We start from the raw sequence: 22,640 nt of genomic DNA on the forward strand, positions 1-22,640 counted from the left end.
ACTGGTTCAGATGATGCCATGGAGCCTTGGTTTCTGTTGGTAAGGTTCTTGTACTTCTTTTTCACCATCTGGTTATCTCTGGTGTTAGTTGGTCTTGCTGTCTCTGGCTGGAACTTGTCCCTCCTGTAGACCTGTAAACCTGTGTCCCCAGTTCCCAGGTGCAGATGGTAACAGGAAGGACCCTGTCCCAGCTGCTCTGCTGTTCCTGTGCACTCTGGACTGGACCTGCCTTGGAAAGTTACCAGAGAGAAAACAGAGATCTCACCTCCAAGCCTGGGAGTCAGAGCACTCCCTGGAGACCAGCTCACCTCTGGCAGAACCCATGCACAGAGGGCTGTGGGACAGCCCTAGCTCCCAGGTGCAGATGGCTACCAGAAGGACCAGTGGTACATACCTGAAATTCTAAGACTTGGGAGACAGAGGCAGGAGAACCAGGAGTTAGGGTCATCCTTTTCTACAAGCAAATTTCAGACCTGCCTGAGCAGTAAGCACCCAAACACAAAACACACAATTAGCATCGGCTCAGGTGTGCTAAAAATAGAAAGGAAATCTTTTTAAGCAATGCCTGTTTTATTGAAAGTTCATAATATTTAATTTTTATTTAAAAAGATATAAGTTGCAATTTAAAGTATTATTTTATTTTCCTTCTGTAGATGAGAAAATTGGTGCTGAGATTAGTGAAATTATTTCTAGTTTTTGACTCAAAATAACACATTACACCTTTAATTACAATGGCAATTTTCTTTCTACTTCAGCCCACTATATTGACCTCTGCTGTCATGAATCCAGGCCTTCTTTTTGGCAGAAATAATGACAATAGATGGTAAAAACTGTGTGTGAGTATGGAAAAGAGATAATATAGGGTCTTAAGACATTACTAGTCAGCAAGTGTTTCTGTTTCTTAGTGAAGGAGAGAAGGAAGAAGGGAGGAAGGGAGGGAGAGAGGGAAGGATGGATGGAGGGAGGGAGGGAGGGAGGGAGAGAGGGAAGACGAGAGGGAGGGAGGATAGATTCTCAAGACACCTCTGTCAGAAGCCACTGTTAGAGCAGATCACTTCTCCAAGTTCTTTCTAACTTTTCCCTCTTAATAATTCAGAGAAACAGAGGGAAAGAAGATGGATCCTCTAACCCAGCTATTTTAATGTAACATTTCATTTAATCCCTGAGGTAGCTTGACAAAAACTATGAAATGATTAAAAATTAATAAAAGTAGTTTATCTTTTTACAGACAATACACTGAGCCTATAAATGTTTATTGTTTCACAATTTTATATGAAAAGATTGGAAACTAGAGAATTCTGACTCCAAAACCTTTGTGATTTTTCAAAATGGATTTGGATATAAAAACAGAACACCAAAACATGGCTCATGGATAACCAGGAAGTGCTTGTGATTTACTGGCAAGAATGTTTTGAAGCAAATAAGATAACAAACTCTGACGCAGGTTCAATTCCTTGGAATTTGTGGGCCTGAAGCTTCAGCTTCAATGATTACACTGTAAATCTCACTCTGGGTTCAGCCCTTTTGAGTCAGTAGTTGATCTGTGTACCTTTAGAAAAGTACAACCCAGAATATTTCTCTTAAATGGTAGGTGTGGGTGTGGGGTATAGTGCAGAAGAGTTATGTCTTAAGACCAAAAATTATGTCATAGATGTAATTTTTAGTGAAGGAGAGAAGGAAGAAGGGAGGAAGGGAGGGAGAGAGGGAAGGATGGATGGAGGGAGGGAGGGAGGGAGGGAGAGAGGGAAGACGAGAGGGAGGGAGGATAGATTCTCAAGACACCTCTGTCAGAAGCCACTGTTAGAGCAGATCACTTCTCCAAGTTCTTTCTAACTTTTCCCTCTTAATAATTCAGAGAATTATTGTCCAGCTGGCAACTCAAGCAGCATCTCAACTTGCCCAGTTCTGGACTAATTCGTTCCCAAGAGTTTGTTAGAAATATATAATACTTAAGGCTAGTGTTGAGCAATAGGGTGCTGGAAATGTCCTATGTTAATGGTAGCAAACTCATTAACAATTTTCCACACTTGCTCACTCTGTAGCCTAGAAAAACTGCAACCTATTTCTAGGATAGTATACAAATATAGAGACACCTTCTGCTCAAATCTGTGCCTTAGCTCTTTGATGAGCATCTAACTTTTACATTCTCAGAAGAAAGCTGCTCAGGATATAGGTATCAATACTTGACTGTTTAACCTGAAACCTGTCAACAGAAATTCAGGTGAGAAATGCTGTGTTTGCTAGGTCTCAGTACGTAGACGCGTTGTGTTTCTTCTTATTTGGGGACTGATGTGTATATGTATGTTAAGATCTGAGGCAGAGAACTGTTTGGCTGGATCCACAGTTTCCTTCTGACCTGACAGAATTGGCCCTGGGTAAGATCACAGCATTGACATGTATCAAGAGATTTCAGGGAAGTGGATTTGTTGTTGACATGGCTCTGAGACATACTGTCAGTAGATTAATGATGCTTCTCCTCACTCCTCTTCCTTCCCAATAATGCTGTGTCTCTATTAAGTGTTTGATTTATAACACATGCTCACTGGAAAGCTTGGACATAATAGTGTTTTTCTAATGTAGTCACTTTTACAAGGAAAGTCCCATTTCTAGATCATTGCTGAGTAAACTGAAGAGTTTGGAAATATTTTTGTTTTGATCTTTTGACCAACTTCCTGCAAATGTCACCCCTAATTTCTTCTTTTATTTTAATATTTTTACCCAATAATAATATATACTCCTATGTTTAAATTTGTGCTATTTGAATATTTTTAAGTATTCTTAAAATATTTTTTGAACCAAAGAATGGTGTATGGGTGGGTATATGCACAGCCATGAAAATATATATAAAATTATATATATATATATATATATATATATATATATATATATATATCCTAGAACAATTATATTCTTAACCTAATGCTAGATTACTGTTTTACAATGTATATTTTATCAGTTGTCTGCAATACTACTTTAACTACCCCTTTCTTCATGTTCCATGCTCTGAACTTTCAAAAAATGCCATATTTTATTAATTTGCATATTTATTTATTTATTCATTTCGGTAAACTTCTGATATTTCCACCTTAGTTCTTTAAAATTTTAAGGTGTGGTAAAACTGATAATGAGAGAGGAGTCCAACCTCAGTGGCTTACAAATCTACTTATATCTAACTAGTTACATAATAAATCTTTTTTTTTTTTTGCCATGTTTTCTATTCATCTTAAACACTAAGCCATGATGATGCTTGCTGGTATATAACAATAATTTTCTACACTGGTGGAGTTAATGGAAATAAGTAGCCCTCTTCCCTTAACTCTTTCCTTCTAGTGCAATTCATAGCCAGTTGATAGTTGCTTTACTACTAAACCTACCAATTCTTCACTTCTCTGCAACTGATTTTATTGATAGTAAAACATGTTTTTTTTTTTCATTTAAACCAATGCTCCCCCCTTCTTTTCAGGGCCACTTCACTTTTTTTTTAAATTTAGATTAAATTATTTTATTTATATTAAAATTATTTTTGATGTACTCATTTTTATTGGATATTTTCTTTATTCACATTTCAAATGTTATTCCCTTCCCTAGTTTTCCCTCCGAAAAACACCCTCTCCCTCCCCAAGCTCACCAACCCACCCACTCCCACTTCCTGGCCCTGGCATTCCCCCACACTGGGGCATACAGCCTTCATAGGTACACAGGGCCTCTCCTCCCATTGATGACCGACTAGGCCATCCTCTGCTTCCCTACCCACAGAATCATCTAAAGTGGCTGCTGATATTTACCTTCAGACTGTCAGCCTACTAAATATTTGCTTAGAATGATAGAAGATAACAAATACTGGAGCTACTCCATACCTGGTGTTGGGGTATATACATCTCCATCAGAATGTTCCCTAAGGGTGACATCCTAGAAGGCCACATTTTCATCAGCATACAGACCATTAACATGCTAGTGAGCACCTTCAGTGACAGTGGTTCCTTTGTGTGCCAGTTAGGTCCTTGATACCATTGCATTTGCATGGTAATGTAATATTATTTGGACAGGTTTGACATTTAAAAGTAAAAGAAAAGTCTATTAGACTATCAGATGATTTCCTGACATTTTAGTGTTTGTTGCCATTTATAAAAGTGATAGCTGACATGGACAGCTATTTATTTTTCTTTTTTATTAGATATTTTCTTTATTTACATTTTAAATGCTATCCTGAAAGTTCCCTATACTCTCCCCCTGCCCTGCTCCCTCTACCCACCCAATCCTACTTCTTGGCCCTGGTGTTCCCATGTACTCGGGCATATAAAGTTCGCAAGACCAAGGGGCCTCTCTTCCCAATGATGGCCGACTAGGCCATCTTCTGTTACATATGCAGGTAGAGATACGAACTCTGGGGATACTGGTTAGTTCATATTGTTGTTCTACCTATAGGGTTGCAGACCCCTTCATCTCCTTGGGTACTTTCTCTAGCTCCTCCATTGGGGTCCCTGTGTTCCATCCAATAGATGACTGTGAGCATCCACTTCTGTATTTGCCAGGCACTGGCATAGCCTCACATGAGAAAACTCAAGATACAATTTGCAAAACACAAGAAAATCAAGAAGGAAAACCAACGTGTGGGTACTTCATTCCTCCTTAGAATAGGGAACAAAATACCCATGGAAGGAGTTACAGAGACAAAGTTTGGAGCTAAGACAAGAGGATGGGCCATCCAGAGGCTACCCCACCCAGGGTAATCCCATAATCAGCCACCAAACCCAGACACTATTGCATATGCCAGCAAGATTTTCTGAAAGGGCATATTTATTTTTAATGCCCTATAACACACTATGGAAAGAACTAAATATAATACAGGTCTTTGGAAATCAAAGGCGCCCAAGATATTCAGACTATTGAAGATACTTGGAGCCTTCTGGCACCTATAGGACTGATTTTCACTATATAAAGGCCACATAATTATTTTCCCTATGTAAAGACCACTGTAAACATTTCAAAGGGCTAGGGTTAGCTTAGTGCTAGAGCACTTCTAGAATGTTCAAGGCCTCTGGTTTCATCTACAGCATGGGAAAAGCAGATTGACACCTTAAAAAAAAAAAGAAAGAAATCTCTTTTTTGAGGGTTTGTTTTTTTTTTTTTTTTTTTTTTTGAGTTTTTTGAGACAGGGTTTCTCTGTGTATCCCTAGCTGTCCTTGAACTCACTTTGTAGACCAGGCTGGCCTCAAACTCAGAAATCCGCCTGCCTCTGCCTCCCGAGTGCTGGGACTAAAGGCATGCACCACCATGCCTGGTTCTTTTAATTTATGTATTTATTCACTTTACAACCCAATATCAGCTCTTCCTCTCCTCCCAGTACCTTAACAGACAAATCCTCCATCCATTTAACCTTCCCTTTCTTTTAGAAGGGGAAGTCCCTGTCTGAGTGCCAGCTCCTCTAATAACAACCTCCGCACAACACACACATCAAGTTGCTCTGGAACTAGGCACATCTTCTCCCACTGAAGATAGACAAGGCTGTCCGCTTAAAGGCATGGGGTCCACAGGCAGTCAGGCAGGTAACAAGCTCAGGGATAGTCCCTGTTCCAGTTGTTGGGGGACCTGCATGAGGTCCAAGCTGCTCATCTGCTACATATGTGCATGTGGGCTAGGTCCAACCTGTGCTCACTCTGTGGTTGGTGATTCAGTCTCTGGGAGTCCCCAAGTATCTAGGTTATTTGACTCAGTTGATCTTCTTGTGGAGTCCATGTCTTCTTCAGTCCCTCAAACCCAACTCTTCTGTAAAACTCTGCATCTCTTTCCATTGGCTGCTGGGTGGAGCCTCTCAGAGGGCAGTTTCAATAAATATCTGGGCTTTCTGTTGTTTCTGTTTTTGTTGAAGTTCAGGTTTAATCCATGGTGATCTGGTAAATGCATGGGATTATTTCAATCTTCTTGTATCTGTTGTGGTTTGGTTTGTGACCAATTATATGGTCAATTTTGGAGAAGGTTCCATGAGGTGCTGAGAAGGTATATTCTTTTGTGTTTGGGTGAAATGTTCTATTTGGTTTATAACCTCTGTTAGTTTCATTATTTCTCTGTTTAGTGTTTGTCCCAATGATCTGTCCATTGTTTAAAGTGGAGTATTGAGGCTTCCCTCTATTAATGTGTGGGTTGTGATGTATGACTTAAGCTTTAATAATGTTTCTCTTATAAATGTCGGTACCCCTGGATTTGGGATATTCTAAATTGAAGTGTCCTCTTAGTGGATTTTAATTTTGACGAGAATGAAGTATCCTTCCCTGTCTCTTTTGATCACTTTTGTGTGAAAGTCTATTTTATTAGATATTAGGATGGCTACTCCAGTTTGTTTCTTGGGTCTGTTTCCTTGAAAACTTTTTTCCAGGCCTTTATACTAAGATGATGTCTATCTTTATTGATGAAGTATGTTTCTTATATACACAATGGATTCTGTTTATGGATCCATTCTGCTAGCCTTTGGCTTTTTACTGGGGAATTGAGTCCATTGTTTTTGAGAGATATTGATAACCAATGATTGTTACTTCCTCTTATTTTGATATTGGTGGTAGTTGAGTGTGTGTGTGTGTGTGTGTTCCATTGGTTTTAATGGTGTGAAAGTATTTATTTCTTGTGTTTTTTAGATTATTGAGGTTGAGTTTTCCTTCTAGTATCCTCTGTAAAGCTGGGTTAGTAGAAGGTATTGTTTTAGTTTGGTTTTGTCTTAGAATATCTTAGTTTCTCTAACAAGTGTGATTGAAAGTTTTATTGGGTATAGTAGTCTTGTCTGATATCTGTGGTCTCTTATGGTCTGCAAGAACTCCAGGCCCTTCTAATCTTTAGAGTCTCAGATAGGAAATCTGGTGTAATGCAGATATGTCTACCTTTTCCCTTTGTAGCTTTTAAAATTCTTTCTTTGTTCCATATATTTAGTGTTTTTATTACTATATGGTGGAAGAATTTTTTCTTGTCCTGTCTGGTGTTGTGTAAGCTTCTTGTAAATTTATAGGCATCTCTTTCTTTAGGTTAGGGAAATTTTCTTCTATGATTTTGTTGAAGATATTTTCTTGGCCTTTGAACTTGGGATCTTCTTTTTCTACTCCTATTATTCTTAGGTGTGGTATTTTCCCAGATTTCATTGATGTTTTGTGTCATAAACTTTCTAGATTTTGCATTTTTTGACTGATATATTGATTTATTCTATCATATCGTCTACACTTGTGATGCTTTCTTCCATCTCCTGTATTCTGTTATTGATGTTTATGTCTGTAGTTCCAGTTCTGTTTCCTAGGTTTTCCATTTCCAGAATTGTTTTGGTTTGTGTTTTCTTTATTGTTTCTATTTCCCCTTTCAGGTATTAAACAGTTTCATTTATATCTTTCACCTGTTTCCTTGTCTTTTCTTGTATTTCTTTATATTTATTTGCTTATTTTTTTTTAATCCCTCTACCTGTTTGAATGAATTTTCCTGTATTTCCTTAAGAGATTTATTCATGTCTTCTTTAAAGGCCTATGCCATCTTTGGAAGATTGGATTGAGATCCTCTTCTTATGCTTCAGTTTCATTAGGATATCCAGGGTTTGTTGTAGCAAGATAGCTGGGCTCTGGTGGCACCATATTGCCCTGGGTCTTGTTGATTGTGTCCTTACTCTGTCATTTAGGCATCTGTTTTTCCCTCGTGTTGACTAGATGATCCTAATGGTACCAGGACTTCTTGGGAAGGTGGGGCGAGCAGTGGGACAGACAGTGGAGGTCAGGGTACTGGACTCTGCTGGCTGTGCCTCAGGCAGACTCCACTTTGCAGACTGTGCCATGGGCAGACCCTAATCTGCAGGTTGTGTCTCAGTGTGACTCAACTGGGATGACTGGAAAATCTGACTGGGATAGGACTTGTGGAGCAGGGTTCCAAGCGGGTTAGTCTTGGAACTCCCCAAAGGTTTCCAGTGGGAAACAGGATGCACTTGGGGTCCCTCAAGTGTCCTCTTGACTGCAGAGCAAGTCCAGAGCTAGACAATGGATCTCAGGGATCTGTGTGTAACTCACCTCTGCAGGCTGTGTCCCTGGAGGGATGGTGGGCATATCCGACTAGGATGAGATTGATCAGGCAGGGCTGTTAGCTGGTTTGTTTGGGGGACCCTGACAGGTTTCCGCAGGGAGGCAGGACATTCTTGGCGTCCTGCAAGGCTCCTCTGGACCAAATAGCAAGCCCAGAGCTAGACAATGGAGCTCAGGGGATGGAGCACCACTCACCTCTGCAGGCTGTCCCAGGATGACCAGCTGGGGTGGTGGGAAAGAAATCTTTTAAAATGCATTGTTTTTAAGGTTTGTTGTTGTTTTTTGTTTGTTATATATCAAATTCTATACCCTCTTCCCACTTTTTTCTCCCTCAAAAAGCTCTTGAAGTATTTAAGTTGTATATTTGGTCAGTTTTAACAGTTGCCTAACTGCTGATTACTATTAGTAAAATATGGCAAGGACAAAACTTTACTCATCAGTTCTTTAAGTAAAACGTGGTGGCTGGGTTTTAAAAATTCATACTAAATAAAAGGCACATCAGAAAGCCTGTGTTCCAAATAAAGTAGGATTTTTTGATATCTGCTCATTCCAGAAAACACAGATTCATGCTTCTCTAGAAAATGTTTGATGACAAATGCTGCTTTGGATAGCAGCTGCCTTAAGTAAAACAGCAAGAAAACACAAGGTAGTGATAAGTGTGACTGTTCTCTTTGCCACCCTGGATAAACAAGTCTTGTTCTCTGAAAAGGGCACATGCTTTCCTTTGCCACTCCAGATTGTTTGCCATATTTCACATCTCCTGTTGTCCATATTCTAATCCAGATTTAGGATCTAGTACTGTGGTGAATTTTGTTTACTGAGGATTGGGAAAGGAAGAATTTCAGGAGGCTGTTGGAAGCAGCTTGGAACCCAGATGGGAAAGCACTGGAGTTTTTGGGTGTGTCTCTCAGCATGAGCCTCACACAAACACAAAATCATTGGGCAACTTTGTTCCAGATTCTTGGCTACAACTGCAGACTTTCTACTGCAGAAGCAGTCAGGTGAGCCCAGCAGGCTGTATTTGATTAGGCCAGCAGGTGAATCTGGTACTGGACTTTAAAAGAACCAGGTTGAGGGACAGCCGATGACTGGGGTGACGGTACTGAAAGGTGAATCTACGAAGAACTACAAGGAATAACCCTGTTCCTCTGTTCCCAAGATGCTTTAATCCATCATCGAGGGTCTTGTGCTGGCCGTCCTGAAGTGTCATGATCCTTCCATAGTAATATTAATTGTCCAAAGTCCTGTGAGTGTTTTCCCTGTGAGTGAAGGTTTCTTGTTTTATTTTAATGGGTAAGATTTCTTTTAACTTGGAAGGTTATTCATTTCAAAGGAATCTTGGAATGTAAATTGTTCTTTGTTGTTCTTCCCTCCCTCCCCCCAATAAGAAATGAAAGAGCTCAGGCAGATGGTTAAATTGTCTTTTCATTTAAAATGTACTTTATCTCTCTGAAAATGCTTTTCCACTGAAAGACCTGTTTTTCTATGTTAATTAGAGTTTGCTGAATTTTGCTAGAGGACTTGAGCTCTGTCAGACTGTGGTGTGCTAAGGACTTTTAGCTTTGGACATCATACTTGGTGAAATCCAACCACGGAATTTTTAAAGGGCTGCCAGGAAACTCGAGGACTCAAAGAAATTTGCATATTGCATAATTCAATTTTTTAACTCAATCTTTCAATGTAATTTCCTATCAGAGGAAAGCTTGTCATTGGACCGTTTGGGTCGTTAAGTGTGCTTCCTTTGAAGATATTTCTGCCAGTGTCCTTCCTTTCCTCCTTTCTGTGCCCCTCTTTTCTTCCTCCTTTCTTTTTCAATTTTCTCTTTCTAAAGCAGAAAAGGTTTTTAGTTTCTTTATTTTTTTTTTCTGTCTGTGAGTGATATCTTTCTTGGTACCTCACTGACTTGTAAGTCACTGTGTAGCCCAGGCTGGCCTTGACCTCACAGCAATCCCACTGCCTCAACTTTCCAAGACCTGGTATTAAAGACATGACTCACCACTTTCTGGAAAACAACACCCAAAACCACTTCTTTTGAAAAGAAGTCAATAACTTTAAAGTATTATGCCAAATAGGATGGTCAACTTGAAGGAGTTATTGCCAACACATTAGTCAGAAGAAGCAAAAAGGCTATTGCTGGAATGTGGGCAGGAATGTTGGCCAGCCTGAGGAGGCAACATTGGGAACTTTAGGATAGAGAAGAAGGAATTTTATGTAACCAGGTGTATGTGCTGGCTCTAACATTAGGAAGAGAGTTTTATATGCCAGTCTTACTTCCTTTGGAACTTAGTCATGTCCTATTACTTGGGCTTGAAAAGGTTTTCTTTTATAAGCATGGGTATCTTGCCTGCATGTGTCTTTGTAACAGCCTTGTGCATGCTGTACCTTCAGAGTCTAGAAGGCTGTGTTGGATGCACTGGTACTAATGTGAGGAGCCCCTACAAGGGAATAGAACCTATGTCTTCTGGAAGAGTGGGACATGTTTTAAATATAGCCATCTCGCCAACATCGTGGGGCTTATTTCCACTGAAAATCAGATTTTTAAAACATTTTCAGTGCTGCCAAGACGCAAAGAGAAATCTACATGTAACATGAATCTCAGGAAATAAAAACTCTAAACATGATGTTTACACTTTCAATTGTAATTCATCTGTATTAACATGGAAAAGTACTTGTATAACAAAATACCGCAATTTATCTATTTATATGGTAAAAGATATTTTGTTTAAATTCAGTTTATATTTACATAATTAATGGACATTATGTATAATACCCTTTCAAATTTAGATTATTATACAATTACATTTTCCTCTTCTCTTTCCCCCCTCCTTCAAGCACTCATATATTCCACCCTTGCTCCCTTTCAAATTTATGGCCTCTTTTTTTCATTAATTATTTTTACACATATATGCATATACATATGTATTCTAAATATAGCAATACGCCTTGCTAAGTCTGTATAATACTACAGCATGTATGTTTTCAGGGCTGAACATTTGATACTGCATAACCAGTTGGAGTGTTCCTCCTGGGGAAGACTTCTCTAGACTTCACCATTCTTTAGTTACCTACATAGTTTCAGAAAAGCAACTGAATAGAGTTGGAATCCCTAGGTAACAGGCTGTGAATGTCCTCACAGATCTTGCCAGATGGATTTCCAAGTGGTTTTGTTGTATCTATTAATACTTCTACCAGAGTATATATAATTTCCCTTTTTATTAGGTTTTCTGTTTAGGATACCATATGAGATTTTACAGGTAAAGCTTTCCTGTCATACAAAAGACACTATCTCAAAGACTATTTCCTGGTCTTCTAGTTTTACAGTCTCTCACCCTGAAATGTTTCCTGAGCCTTAGGTATAGGGGTTGTATTGTAGATATATCTAGTGGGGAGTAGGTACCCATAGTCAGTTGTTCTTTGTAATAGTCTCTGCTGCAGAAAGAAGCATCTTTGATGAAGGGTAAGAGCTACACCTATCTGTGGGTAAAGGATGGGTATTTAGAATGCAATTAGAAATTATACTTGTAAAAAAAAAGAAATTAAACTTGTTTAGGAGAGTGGCAGTAATTCTCCTCATTTGGCTAGGTTTACAGTGTCTGGTGTGAATTCCCTTCTATTATGTAAGCCTTAAGTCTAGTTGGATGACTGTTGTTTACTTTCATGTTTGTTATATGTAATTTTCTAGTAGTCAGATATTCTCTATTTATTAAAGTATCAATTTATTATCCTTCGTCTTATCTTTGAGATGTTCGCTGATTATTTTATACTAACTCATTAATGAATTCTTTACCAGGTTAAACTGTGATTATTCCAAAATTGTCATAAAAGAAAATGGTAACACACATGTCTGGATATCTACCAGAATGAGAGACATATGTAGATATTCTTACATGAAGTTTTCTGTTTAAATATGAATGAACATTTTTTAGATTGTTTCCTCTGTCATCTTACTTATATGTGCTTACAATAAATATACCTCTATTTGCTTTGTAGGTAGCAAAATGCTAATCAGTGAAAGAGCCTATTGTTGGCCACGAGGAATTGGTCGAAGTAGATCTGAAGGAAATTTGATTGACATGGAAGCCTCGAAACTCTCAAAAAATCAAAATATTACAGGTACAAAAATTTATAATATGATAATATTGTTATGTAAATAAATAAAATAATTACCAGTACATAGGGAATGTTTGCCTCTAAAAGGTGCTATGGAAGATTTACAAAATTATCAAGTACAAGTGCTATCACAGAGTAGAAATCATTAAAAGTAAATGATTTCTTAAGAAAGCACACTAATAGGGGCTAGAAAGATGCCTCAGTGGGTAAAATGATTGCTTTATAAGAATGAGAAGAAGGCTTTGTTTTGCCAGTATACATTAAAATCCATGTTTGAGTGTGCATCTGTAGTCTCAGCACTATGGATCAGAGACTGGCAAATACCTGGAGCTTACTGCCCAGCAAGTGTAACTAATCAGTGAACTCCAGCTTCAGTGCTGTCTCAAAGATAAGGTGAAGTGTTATAAAGGAATACACCTGAAGTTGACTTCTGTTTGCCACATGTAGATATAATTATGTGTACTCCTTCCAACACATATACAACACACACACATACACACACAAATAAAGAAATCACACTCACAGATTAAAAACAGATATCAAAAAAGAGGCACAAATTAACAAGTGAATAGTATATCCTGCAAATATTTTAAACTTGGGGGGATGGAGACGAAGATACATAGGAACTGAGAAACCTAATAATCTTCATGGAGCAAAATCCAATTGACCTGATACTAAGAGAGAAAAAAATTAAGCTTTAAGAGAGTTGGGGATTTGTAGTAATAAGGGAAATACTATTTTTGTTTTTCAAAACCTGTCTTATACCTTTTAATAGTAGCATAACTCACTTAAGATAAAGGTTCCACAAATATAGGAAAAAAAGTAACAATTTTCTGAAATTCTTTTTTCTAGAGAATTTCAGATAACTCAATTATCTATGATAGCTTTCATTGTCCCTAAAGCAGTATCGAATGCACAATGTCCACATGTTTGTGACTAGTATTTCTATAAAAGAGCCAAACAAATGCTATTCTAAACATGAAGTGATCCTGATGCTACGGGATGGATTAGAAATGTTTTCTGTGTTCTTCTATCCCTTTCCAAGGATGTAGTAAAGTGTGTCTGTGTCTGGTGACATCCTACCAAATACAATCTCTCCAAAGTCCAGTAAAATACTTAGAGGCAATAAATTCATGGGAAATCTGTTTTTTCATGGGCCTTTTATACACATACAAAATATATCATTAAGTCTATTAATACAATGTCACCAGAAAATGAATAATGATAATGTTAACTTAGAAGACTGTTTTGAAAACTATTTGATTGTGTGTCGATATTTTTGACATTTCTCAGATATCATTTGAAAAAAACCAATTAATCTTTTGGATATGATGAGATCAACAGCTCAATGTTTAGAAAAACTTGATGTTGCCTGTTTTTTCAGGAGTTTACTTTTGGAAAATGAAACATAAGATAATAAGGTATAACTTTATGCTAGCATAAATAAATGTGTTAAATACATTATTAATGTATTGTATGTAACTATATACTGTACTCAACATTTACTTTATATTTTATGATACATTAAGATAAAATTAATATACTACTCAAAACAACTATGTATAAAATGCCCCTTCCTCATTATAAACAAATTAATATGATTTAATCCTGAGTTTCTAGTAGACATCAGCCTGGAGATCAAAAGTGAAAATCTAAAGTAAATTTTGAGGTTTTAAGGTATGAAGAAATTTTAAGGTATGAAGAAATCATGGTTGTATCTTAGACTCTTATTTCATTTTATCTTTGCTTTGTTTTTGTTTAAATAATAAGCACGGCAAGGGCTAGGCTTGCCTCACAACTGGCCAGATGCTCCTACCCTCCATGGTGATAGTGATGCCAAAGCTACAAATCCATTCTGGAAGGAACTGTCTGCCTCAAACCCATTTCTGGAGGACATCACACAGCTAAGAAATAACAAAAAGAGAGATAATATGTCTATCTTGAAGGAAGATCCTTTTCTTTTTTTAAGACAAATAGAAACAGAAAATTCTTTTGACTCCTCTGGTGATGAACTTGACATGGATCAGGGGCTTAAGTCATCTTCCTCAAGGAAGTCAGGAAGGTCTAAGAGTGTTTCTGAACTCCTGGATGTTTTAGGTGATAGGACACACACTCATCAAAGTATACATAGCTCTGATCAGATCCTAATACAAGACTTAGAATGGCTACAAAATGACCGAGAAGCATATAAAATGGCTTGGCTAAGTCAACGTCAGTTGGCTCGCTCTTGCCTAGATCTGAATACAATTAATCAGAGTCCTGGGTGGGCTCAAACACAAATTGCGGAGACCATTGCAGTTTGTAAATTAAATCACCAAGGAGGGTCAGTCCAATTACCTGACTCAGACATCACTATTCATGTACCCCAAGGACATATAGCTGTGGGAGAATTCCAGGAGGTATCTCTGAGAGCATTTCTGGATCCTCCACCAAAGTTGAACCATGATCTCTCTTGTACTGTAAGTCCTCTCTTGGAAATCAGATTAAGCAATCTGAATACCATGGAAGCTATTTTGTTGGAGATGAAAACTGGAACAGAAGTAAAAACAGATCCTCTGAGCCAAGTCATGACTAAAATGGTGTGTTTGCACAGCCTGGACAGAGAAGGCCCTTTCCAAGCATTAAACACCTGCTATATCTACAAAGATACCATCCAAGCTAAGCTTCTTGACCTGAGCCATGTAATGTATATAGTCATAGCTGCACAAGCTACGATCATTCAGCCGCCAGCTGTTACTATTTGGGATTATATCCACAAAACCACCTCTATTGGAATTTATGGACCTAAATATCTCCATCCAAGCTTTACTACTGTTTTCACTGTTTGTGGACACAACTATGTGCCAGGAAAGTTTACAGTCTCTGACATTAGGAAGGGTGGAAAAAACACATCTCCAGTCGTATTTCACCTCTGGGGAAAACATTCATTTTCACTTGACAAGCCAAAAGATTTAATTATCTCAGCTTTTTCGTGTGATCCTGATTTTGAAGTAAAGGAAGAGGGAGAAAGAAAAGTAATTGCACAAAGGCAATTGGAAGCAGGCGTGGTAGTTCATCAACAAGTTTTCTTTTCTTCAATTGATCACAGAGAGATGCACTTGTTTGTTTTCCGGGTTCAGGTAAAGCCCCCCAATGGAAAACCAGTGACACAGTTCTTTGTCACTTCACCTGATCCATCCCCAAATCTAAAAAGGTTCTCATATCTGCCAGGATTTTTCCAGAAGAGAGAAGACAGGAGAGTGCCTTTATTGTCAACAGGACTTGTTAAGTATCCCACTTTCCAAGATAAAAAATTGAACTTTACCAATTATGGGGTTGCACTGAAGACAGTACTGAGGCAAAATAAGATTGACTATTTGCTTGAATATTTAAAAGGAGACACAATTGCCCTTCTTGGTGAAGGTACAGTAAGAGCCATAGGACAGTCCAAAGTGAAAGAATGGTACGTAGGAGTCCTCCGAGGTAAGATCGGACTCGTGCATTGTAAAAATGTCAAAGTGATTTCCCAAGAACAGGTGATATCAATGTCTGATGGCACTTTGACAACCAAGAATCTTCTGGAACAAATTGCCTTGCCATTTAAAAGTCTGACTTATATATATTCTGTTGTATTGACCTTGGTGTCAGAAAAAGTTCACGACTGGAAAGTTTTAGCTAATGTCCTGGGTTACTCACATCTGGCACAGGAAGATTTTAATAGAATTCAAGCTGACAAGGAACCAGAAAGGGTTTCTTACGTTGTCAAGAAGTTAAAGGAAGATTGCCATGAAGACAGAAATACCAGGAAGTTCCTTTATGAACTGATTGTGGTAAGTATTGGTTGATCATAATAATTCATTTTAGAGAATTTGATAAACTTGATGATATTTATAACAAAAATTAGAGGTGAAATGAAAACCTAGAGGTCTCAGATACATTGAATCCATTGAACACCCAAAAAGTTTTTCACTTTTTGTGCAAGGTCATAGCTTTGGATTCATGAACTGAGAGTTGTAATTTTTCTCAGAAAATTGGTCTGTAAAGATAATCTAAAAGTTGTGTTTGTGTTGGGATTTTTATTTTAAACTCAAGAAATTATTTCTTCTTTTGTCATATATTTAGACAGCCCTTCAAATATTATAGGAGCTCCATAATATAAAATTAAAGAAGAACAATAAACAATACTACCCAGGCTTATGTGAGGCTCATTTTTGAGTGTTTGTTTTCTTCAAACACATAAGTATTATCTATTTACTTTATCAGTTTAATATTTCTTTGTATGTAATGCTTCATGATTCCAGCAATGATTCTGCTAACATTGTATTTAATATTCTAATGGAATTCTAAAGGGTCAACTCTTTACAGCATGTATTAACCCCAATTAAAAGCCTTGAGGAGAGTTATAAAAAAGTTGGTTTTAAAGCAGAAATTCAGTGTTATAGTAAAAAAAAAAACCATCAAGATGATATTTCTAAAGAACATTAACATATGGCTGTATGCTTATAGCCAATAATTTCTAAATGCTAATACATTCTTCAAATAATGTGTGTATATGTGTTGGGGGTGCTTAAATACATTGTAAGTACATGTTAGTAAGTTTACTGAATAGAATAACTATGAAAACAGTGCTTATAAGAACAAAAATGATGAATCAGGCAGTGGGCAGAGACAGTAAAAACGTAAATTCTAATAAATCAGGAAACAGAAGAAAAAAATGGTGGGTAAATTCAATCTGTGGCGTTAATAGTAATTGTTATGTTAAAGAAATATATTAACAACCAAGAGCAGTTAAAACTTTAGACTTATAATGTCTAGTTAACTAGTGGACAGTTTTATTATGGTATGTTATGTTGTTATTTATTATGTTCTCAGTGACTATGGACCAAGTGATTGAATATTAGAAACTTCTCTGCCTCCTAGAAGCCATGCATTCATTTTATAATAGCTTTTTTTCTTTTTTTGGTAACTTAGATGTTCATCACAGACTACAGAACTACCAACAAGAAGTTACTTTCTTTTCTTAGCAACTGAAAATAAGTTATCTTTTTCTAATGACCTGAACATTTAGGTCTGATCATACCAGAAGTTTGGGGAGGGAATAATAAATCATAAATGCCCTGATTAAACAATCTGGTGGAGACTTATTCAACTAATGCTAAGCCTCAGTGGTGCCATTAGGACACCCTTCTGGAAGAGGCTTAGGCCTGGCTATCTTTTAGCAAAGCAATGGATCCTTCTGTGATATAGAGTTGAATATTCAAACATTCTTTGTGTAATTTTTTCTTGCTCTGTGTCTTGATGGGCCAATTTGAGAAGTTAAGAGTGATTGCCCTTGTCTACTTAATATATGCGATATTTCTGAAAGTCCTTCAGCATATGATTTTTATCTTAATTCTAGAAGATTAGACAGAATTGTACTGTCACCATATTCATTATAAAAAGCATTGCAAAGATATAGCAAATATTTCTTATGAAATTATTCTCACCACAAAAACTCAAGTGTACTTTGGAGACTTGCTTACCTGGTATTGCTTCTTACTGGAGCTACCACTTATCAGTATAAATAGAGGGGTCAATAGAACTGACTACAGTCAATGAACTGTACTTCTAACTATAGGTCTCATGGGGATATTAGTGCATTTTAATTGGTGCTTTTTTATTAATTTAGTTTTATTTACTCTTTTATATAGGTAGGATAAAACCCCTAGGTATCCTTACATAATGAGGAAGTGCCAAGCATGTTTACGAATATATATATATATATATATATATATATATATATATTCCTCAAAACATAAAAAAAAACTCTTAGACTTGCCTGAAACAAGGTAGAGACATGAACAATTAAGAAATAGTCTGATAACATTTCACTTTCCCATTGTATGAGAGTGTTCACTTTTATTACCTTTTGGTTTATATTAACAGAATCACATTAGTAGTGATTTAAACTCAGAAACTTCTGTAGCTTTGTTCAAAATTAAAGGAGTATCATAATATCTATTCAATAAACATGATTCTAAAAAATGTAGTTGAAATAGATTCTGTATTAATCCTCTGGTAGGGCAAAGAATAAGGGTTTTTTTGGGAAAATAAGTAATTACCTCTAGATTCAGAAATTATTAATTGCTGGAGTCATGGGTACTGATAAAGGATGGATATTGTTCCATTAAGGGATTAAGACATATATCAGTAAAGTGGTTTATCCATGATCCTATGGTTAGCTACTGAGGCTATTAAAACTTTCCTCTAACTCTAGAATAGTTATGATCACTGTAGTTGCTTGTTGAGTTTTTTTAAATGTGAATCAGCATTCTGAGTTTAAAAACCCCAACTATATGTGTGGTGGGGAAAGGGATTCAGATTTCTAAAATACATAATGCAAATTATAGTTTAGAGGGAAAAAAATCAATGAGTTGTTTCTAAATATGATCCACACTTGCTGCCCCAGGCTCTGCTAAAAATGGATTGCCAAGAGTTAGTGGCACATCTTATCCAAGAGGCTGTTATTCTGACTTCAGCTGTGAAACTTGGAAGAAGCTGGAGGGAACTTGCTGAGAAGTCTGCAGGACTCACTAAGCATCAGATGCAGGCGTATGAAATTCCTCACCGAGGAAAATCTGGAGATGTTTCAGCAGAGGTAAGATTTTCATATATTCCATTGAATGCTGACTGACTACAGGCAAGTAAAGAAAATGTGAGTTAGTCTTCTCCATATTCATGAATAAATGAAAGAACATTCAGGAAGACCTACTAACTGAAGTTACCATCTAGATAATACTGTTGGACATGTCTGAAATATATCATACTTATAAAAAGATCATTCATATTTCTCTCATTGGATTTCATATTAACATAGCTTTTGATTAAATTAATCTATTACATCAGGACAATGAGGACACAAGGCTACAAGAATGGAAGTCATAGAATAGGTATATTTTGAAGTCAAGCAATAATATCAATTAAGTCAACCAACACAAGATATACTAATCAACATCACTACACAAACTTAATCATTTATGACAAATCATAAATGCTTAATGATGAATATGAGGAGAGCGGATGATTTGGGGCCACTAGAAATGACTGACAAGAGTCATGTCACCTCTGGGAATTCTATGCACAATAAGAAGTATAAATACCATACACAGAACAACAGCATTTAATACAAAGATATTCATCAGAAAACCTTGAAAAAAAAAGGAAAAGAAAACTTGTTTGTACCAGGTTTATGTGGATTCTGCTATGCACATGCATACACATATTTCTTTAGATTTCCTTAAAAGTGATGTGATCTGATTTTCATTGAATTAAATAAAAATATTTACAGTGATGAAATATTTTTTAAAGTTAAAATATTTTGTAAAATGTTAAAACTTTTTCAAGAGATTTTAGTTAAGGTCAATTTCTGTTTTGAGATGGTGATGTTAGAAGCACCAGCTGCATGTTCTTTGTCATTTTGAGTCATACACATGATATTTACTTTGGAGATTCCTCTTCTTACTGTGAAGCCACAGTTCTGTTGGGTGACCAGGTTGCAGACTTTCCAGGAGGTGTTCAGTTAGTTAAGTCAGTTAATGCCTTCCAGCAGCTGTCAGCTGGACAGCTGCTGAATCCCTGAAACTCAGCCCACAGGCAAAGACTTGTAAACAAAACTCTATCTAGGAGAGACCAGAGACTGGACAGATATGCCTTAACTACACGTATACCTGTAACCCTAGAAAGGAATTACAGCCTATTAATGAGCAGACTCTATCGTGAACATAGCACACAAGATGTTTTCTAAGTGAGTTGAAAAATCAGGCTGAGAAAAGAGTATTATGAGAATTATGCTGCTGTGGTCCTGGCATTTCAGTTAACCAATTATAAAGCTGTCTAATTGAAAGCTTTACTTCTTTTGTCTGTAATAGGGCCTTGTTTTTTTTTATGAATTTTGTTTAGACTTACTGGAGTGCTATTTACCCTGCCAGTCCTCCTAAGCATCTGGAGTCTCTCTAATTGTGTTTATTGTTTGTCTAAAATCTTGATGCAGGCCTATTTTCCATTATTTACTTTCACACAGCCCAAATCATAAGTGCCTAAGTCTATGTCTAAGGCTGATAAAATCTTGTTATAAGCAAAAGAAAAAGCCCCTAGATGTTTTCTAGAGACAACAATTCAATTCCTTGTAACTAATACTAACAGCTAGTATCTGACACATGTTATAACCTAGGTAAACTCCTGAGCATTTTGGCCTGAAGCCACTCTAAATGTCTTATAGACAAATTTTACCAGTTAGGCCACTTAAAGGGGCAATGTATGCTTATTTCCATATCCTTAAAATGTCCTTGAGGTGTTTTATTCTCCTTGAAAGGAGAAGTATCTTAAACATGACCAATTTGACAAGTCAGTAGCTGATTTATGAACAGTTCTGAGTGAAAGTACTGGGATGTCAATACCCGCACTTGCCCTGTTTCCCTCCTTTTCAACTTGTTTTTCTTCTTTTTGTTTACTTTCAATATGTTCTGCAATTACTTGGCACTTATCTGGATTTGGCACTGTTTTAGGAATAATATAAGTATGGTATTTAAAGTAACAAAACATATGAGGGCCACAAAAAATTCACCTACCATGTAGACTGACTGCTAGAATTAGCATGTCCTAAAGCTAACTGTACAGCAAAGACCTTTTGCTTCAAGACTGAGCATTCAACTCTGCACTTGGAATCCAAGATGGTGTATTCAGGGCTGGAGGATTAGGCTACTCGCTTTCTCTTTCCATTTTTATTTTTCTTTTTTCGAGAGACATTAATGTGGTGGGGGATTAACTTAGAAACTCATAAAATTAGTGTAAGGAAAGAAACCAGTTGATAGAACCACTGGAAGACCCTCCTTCTGGCCACAGAACCTGTGTGAGGGAAAAACCACCGTCTTCAGAAGTGAAGGAAAGGTATTACTTCACTGACTCTGATGACCTAGGACTACAGCTTTCCCATCCCTCTGGCCTACTTCTCTTAGTAATCTCTATTTCTACCTCTATGACTGTGCCCCTGGTACAGTTCTGTCCTCTGTAATACAGAACCTGGAAATATCAGCTGGTTTTCCCAGGACTCAGTTGAGCAATAATGGGATTGTGTTGCTTCCAAAATTCGCATGATCATTTTTATCAAGCCTCAAGCTGATTGAAGAAGGGGGATACCGAATGTGCCTTTCACATGCATTTTAATGCTTTTGACCATTCAGTCTTTCTAAGTGAAGGAAAAGTCTTTCTTTGGAGAATTCTGAGAATATCACTTTTTTTTAAATAAACAACAACTCAAATTATCTTCTAAGTTACTACAACTACTTTATTAAAGCCCATAATGTTTAGAACCAACCAAATGGATATAAGCAAAACACATTTTAAAAATTATTTTATAGGTTTTTAAAAGACTTAGTTTTATATTGTGCATATGAATGGATGTTTTGCCTGTATGTTTGTCTATGCACCAAATGCATGTCTGGTGCCTGTGGAAGCCATATTTGGTATCAGATTCCCTGAAACTGACCTTACAGATTGTTGTGCAGGGAATTGAACCTGTGTCCTCTGTAAGAGAAGTCAGTGATGTTAACTACTGAGCTATCTCTTTAGCCCATGGGAAACATATTTTAAAGAAAAATGTTTCCTTCAGAAAATATGTTTATACTATACAAGGATGTAAGTAAATGCTAACTTTTTTCTGTGAAAGTTAGTATCAACTAGTTAGTATTGCTTGCTGTTGGGACCCTTATCCTTCTTCTGGGTTTCCTCATCTAGATTTAATATGAAGGGAGGTGCCTAATCTTATTGCAACCTGATTTGCTATATTTGGTTGATATTCCTGGGAGGCCTACCCTTTTCTGAAGGAAAATGGAAGAGAAGTAGAGGTAATAGGGGAGTCTACAAGAAGAGGAGAGAAGGGGAAACTGGGGTCAGGATGTAATATATGAAAAATTATATATATACATATATATGTGTATATATATAACAATTTCTTTGTAGTTTTTCTGAGGATATTTCAAATTTTAATTTGAAATACTAGAAAAATAGCACAATTTAAAAAGTTTGACATTACAGGAAGAAGATCAGAGGACTCCAAAGCTCACACATACATAAGCCTGAGGCAGATCCTCAGCCAGCCTTCTGGATATTATTAACAAATGTGACATTGAATTCTCTGTAACTCTCATCTATGGACTCTCTCTCTAACAATAAACACCAGGCTCCTCCTTTCCTATTCACTAAAAACCCTGAAGGTTCGTTTTATACTTTAAATTACTTCTGCCCACTTACCTCTTCTCTCTACAGGCACCAGCAGGCCTTAGGAGGGGTAGTTCCTTTGGCATGTCACACTGGGCCACTGTCTCCATGGAGACTCAGTAAAGCTAAGATTTTTAATCACCATCTGTTTTTCATCTCTGAAAATATTCACATGGAGAACAGTATAGCCAACCAGGTATAATTCTTTTTGCAGTCACTTTTTAGTTCAAGTTTAATTCCCTCTTGTTTTTTCTAGAA

At 37.0% G+C, this 22,640-nt stretch overlaps 1 protein-coding gene across 1 annotated transcript in view; it reads left to right on the plus strand.

Moving 5' to 3' along the window:
* Macc1 (MET transcriptional regulator MACC1) overlaps positions 1–22,640 on the plus strand; it is a 72,148-nt gene that overhangs the window by 37,123 nt on the left and 12,385 nt on the right. The window contains exons 2-4 of the mRNA XM_021178531.3: positions 12,030–12,152; positions 13,920–15,958; positions 18,577–18,765. Coding sequence (XP_021034190.1) covers positions 12,038–12,152; positions 13,920–15,958; positions 18,577–18,765 — 2,343 coding nt within the window. The 5' untranslated portion in view covers positions 12,030–12,037. The remainder of the gene's footprint in view (positions 1–12,029; positions 12,153–13,919; positions 15,959–18,576; positions 18,766–22,640) is intronic.

This window comes from Mus caroli, unplaced genomic scaffold, assembly GCF_978045245.1.
Source record: "Mus caroli unplaced genomic scaffold, Mus_caroli_1 scaffold_14, whole genome shotgun sequence".
Taxonomy (NCBI): Eukaryota; Metazoa; Chordata; class Mammalia; order Rodentia; family Muridae; genus Mus; species Mus caroli.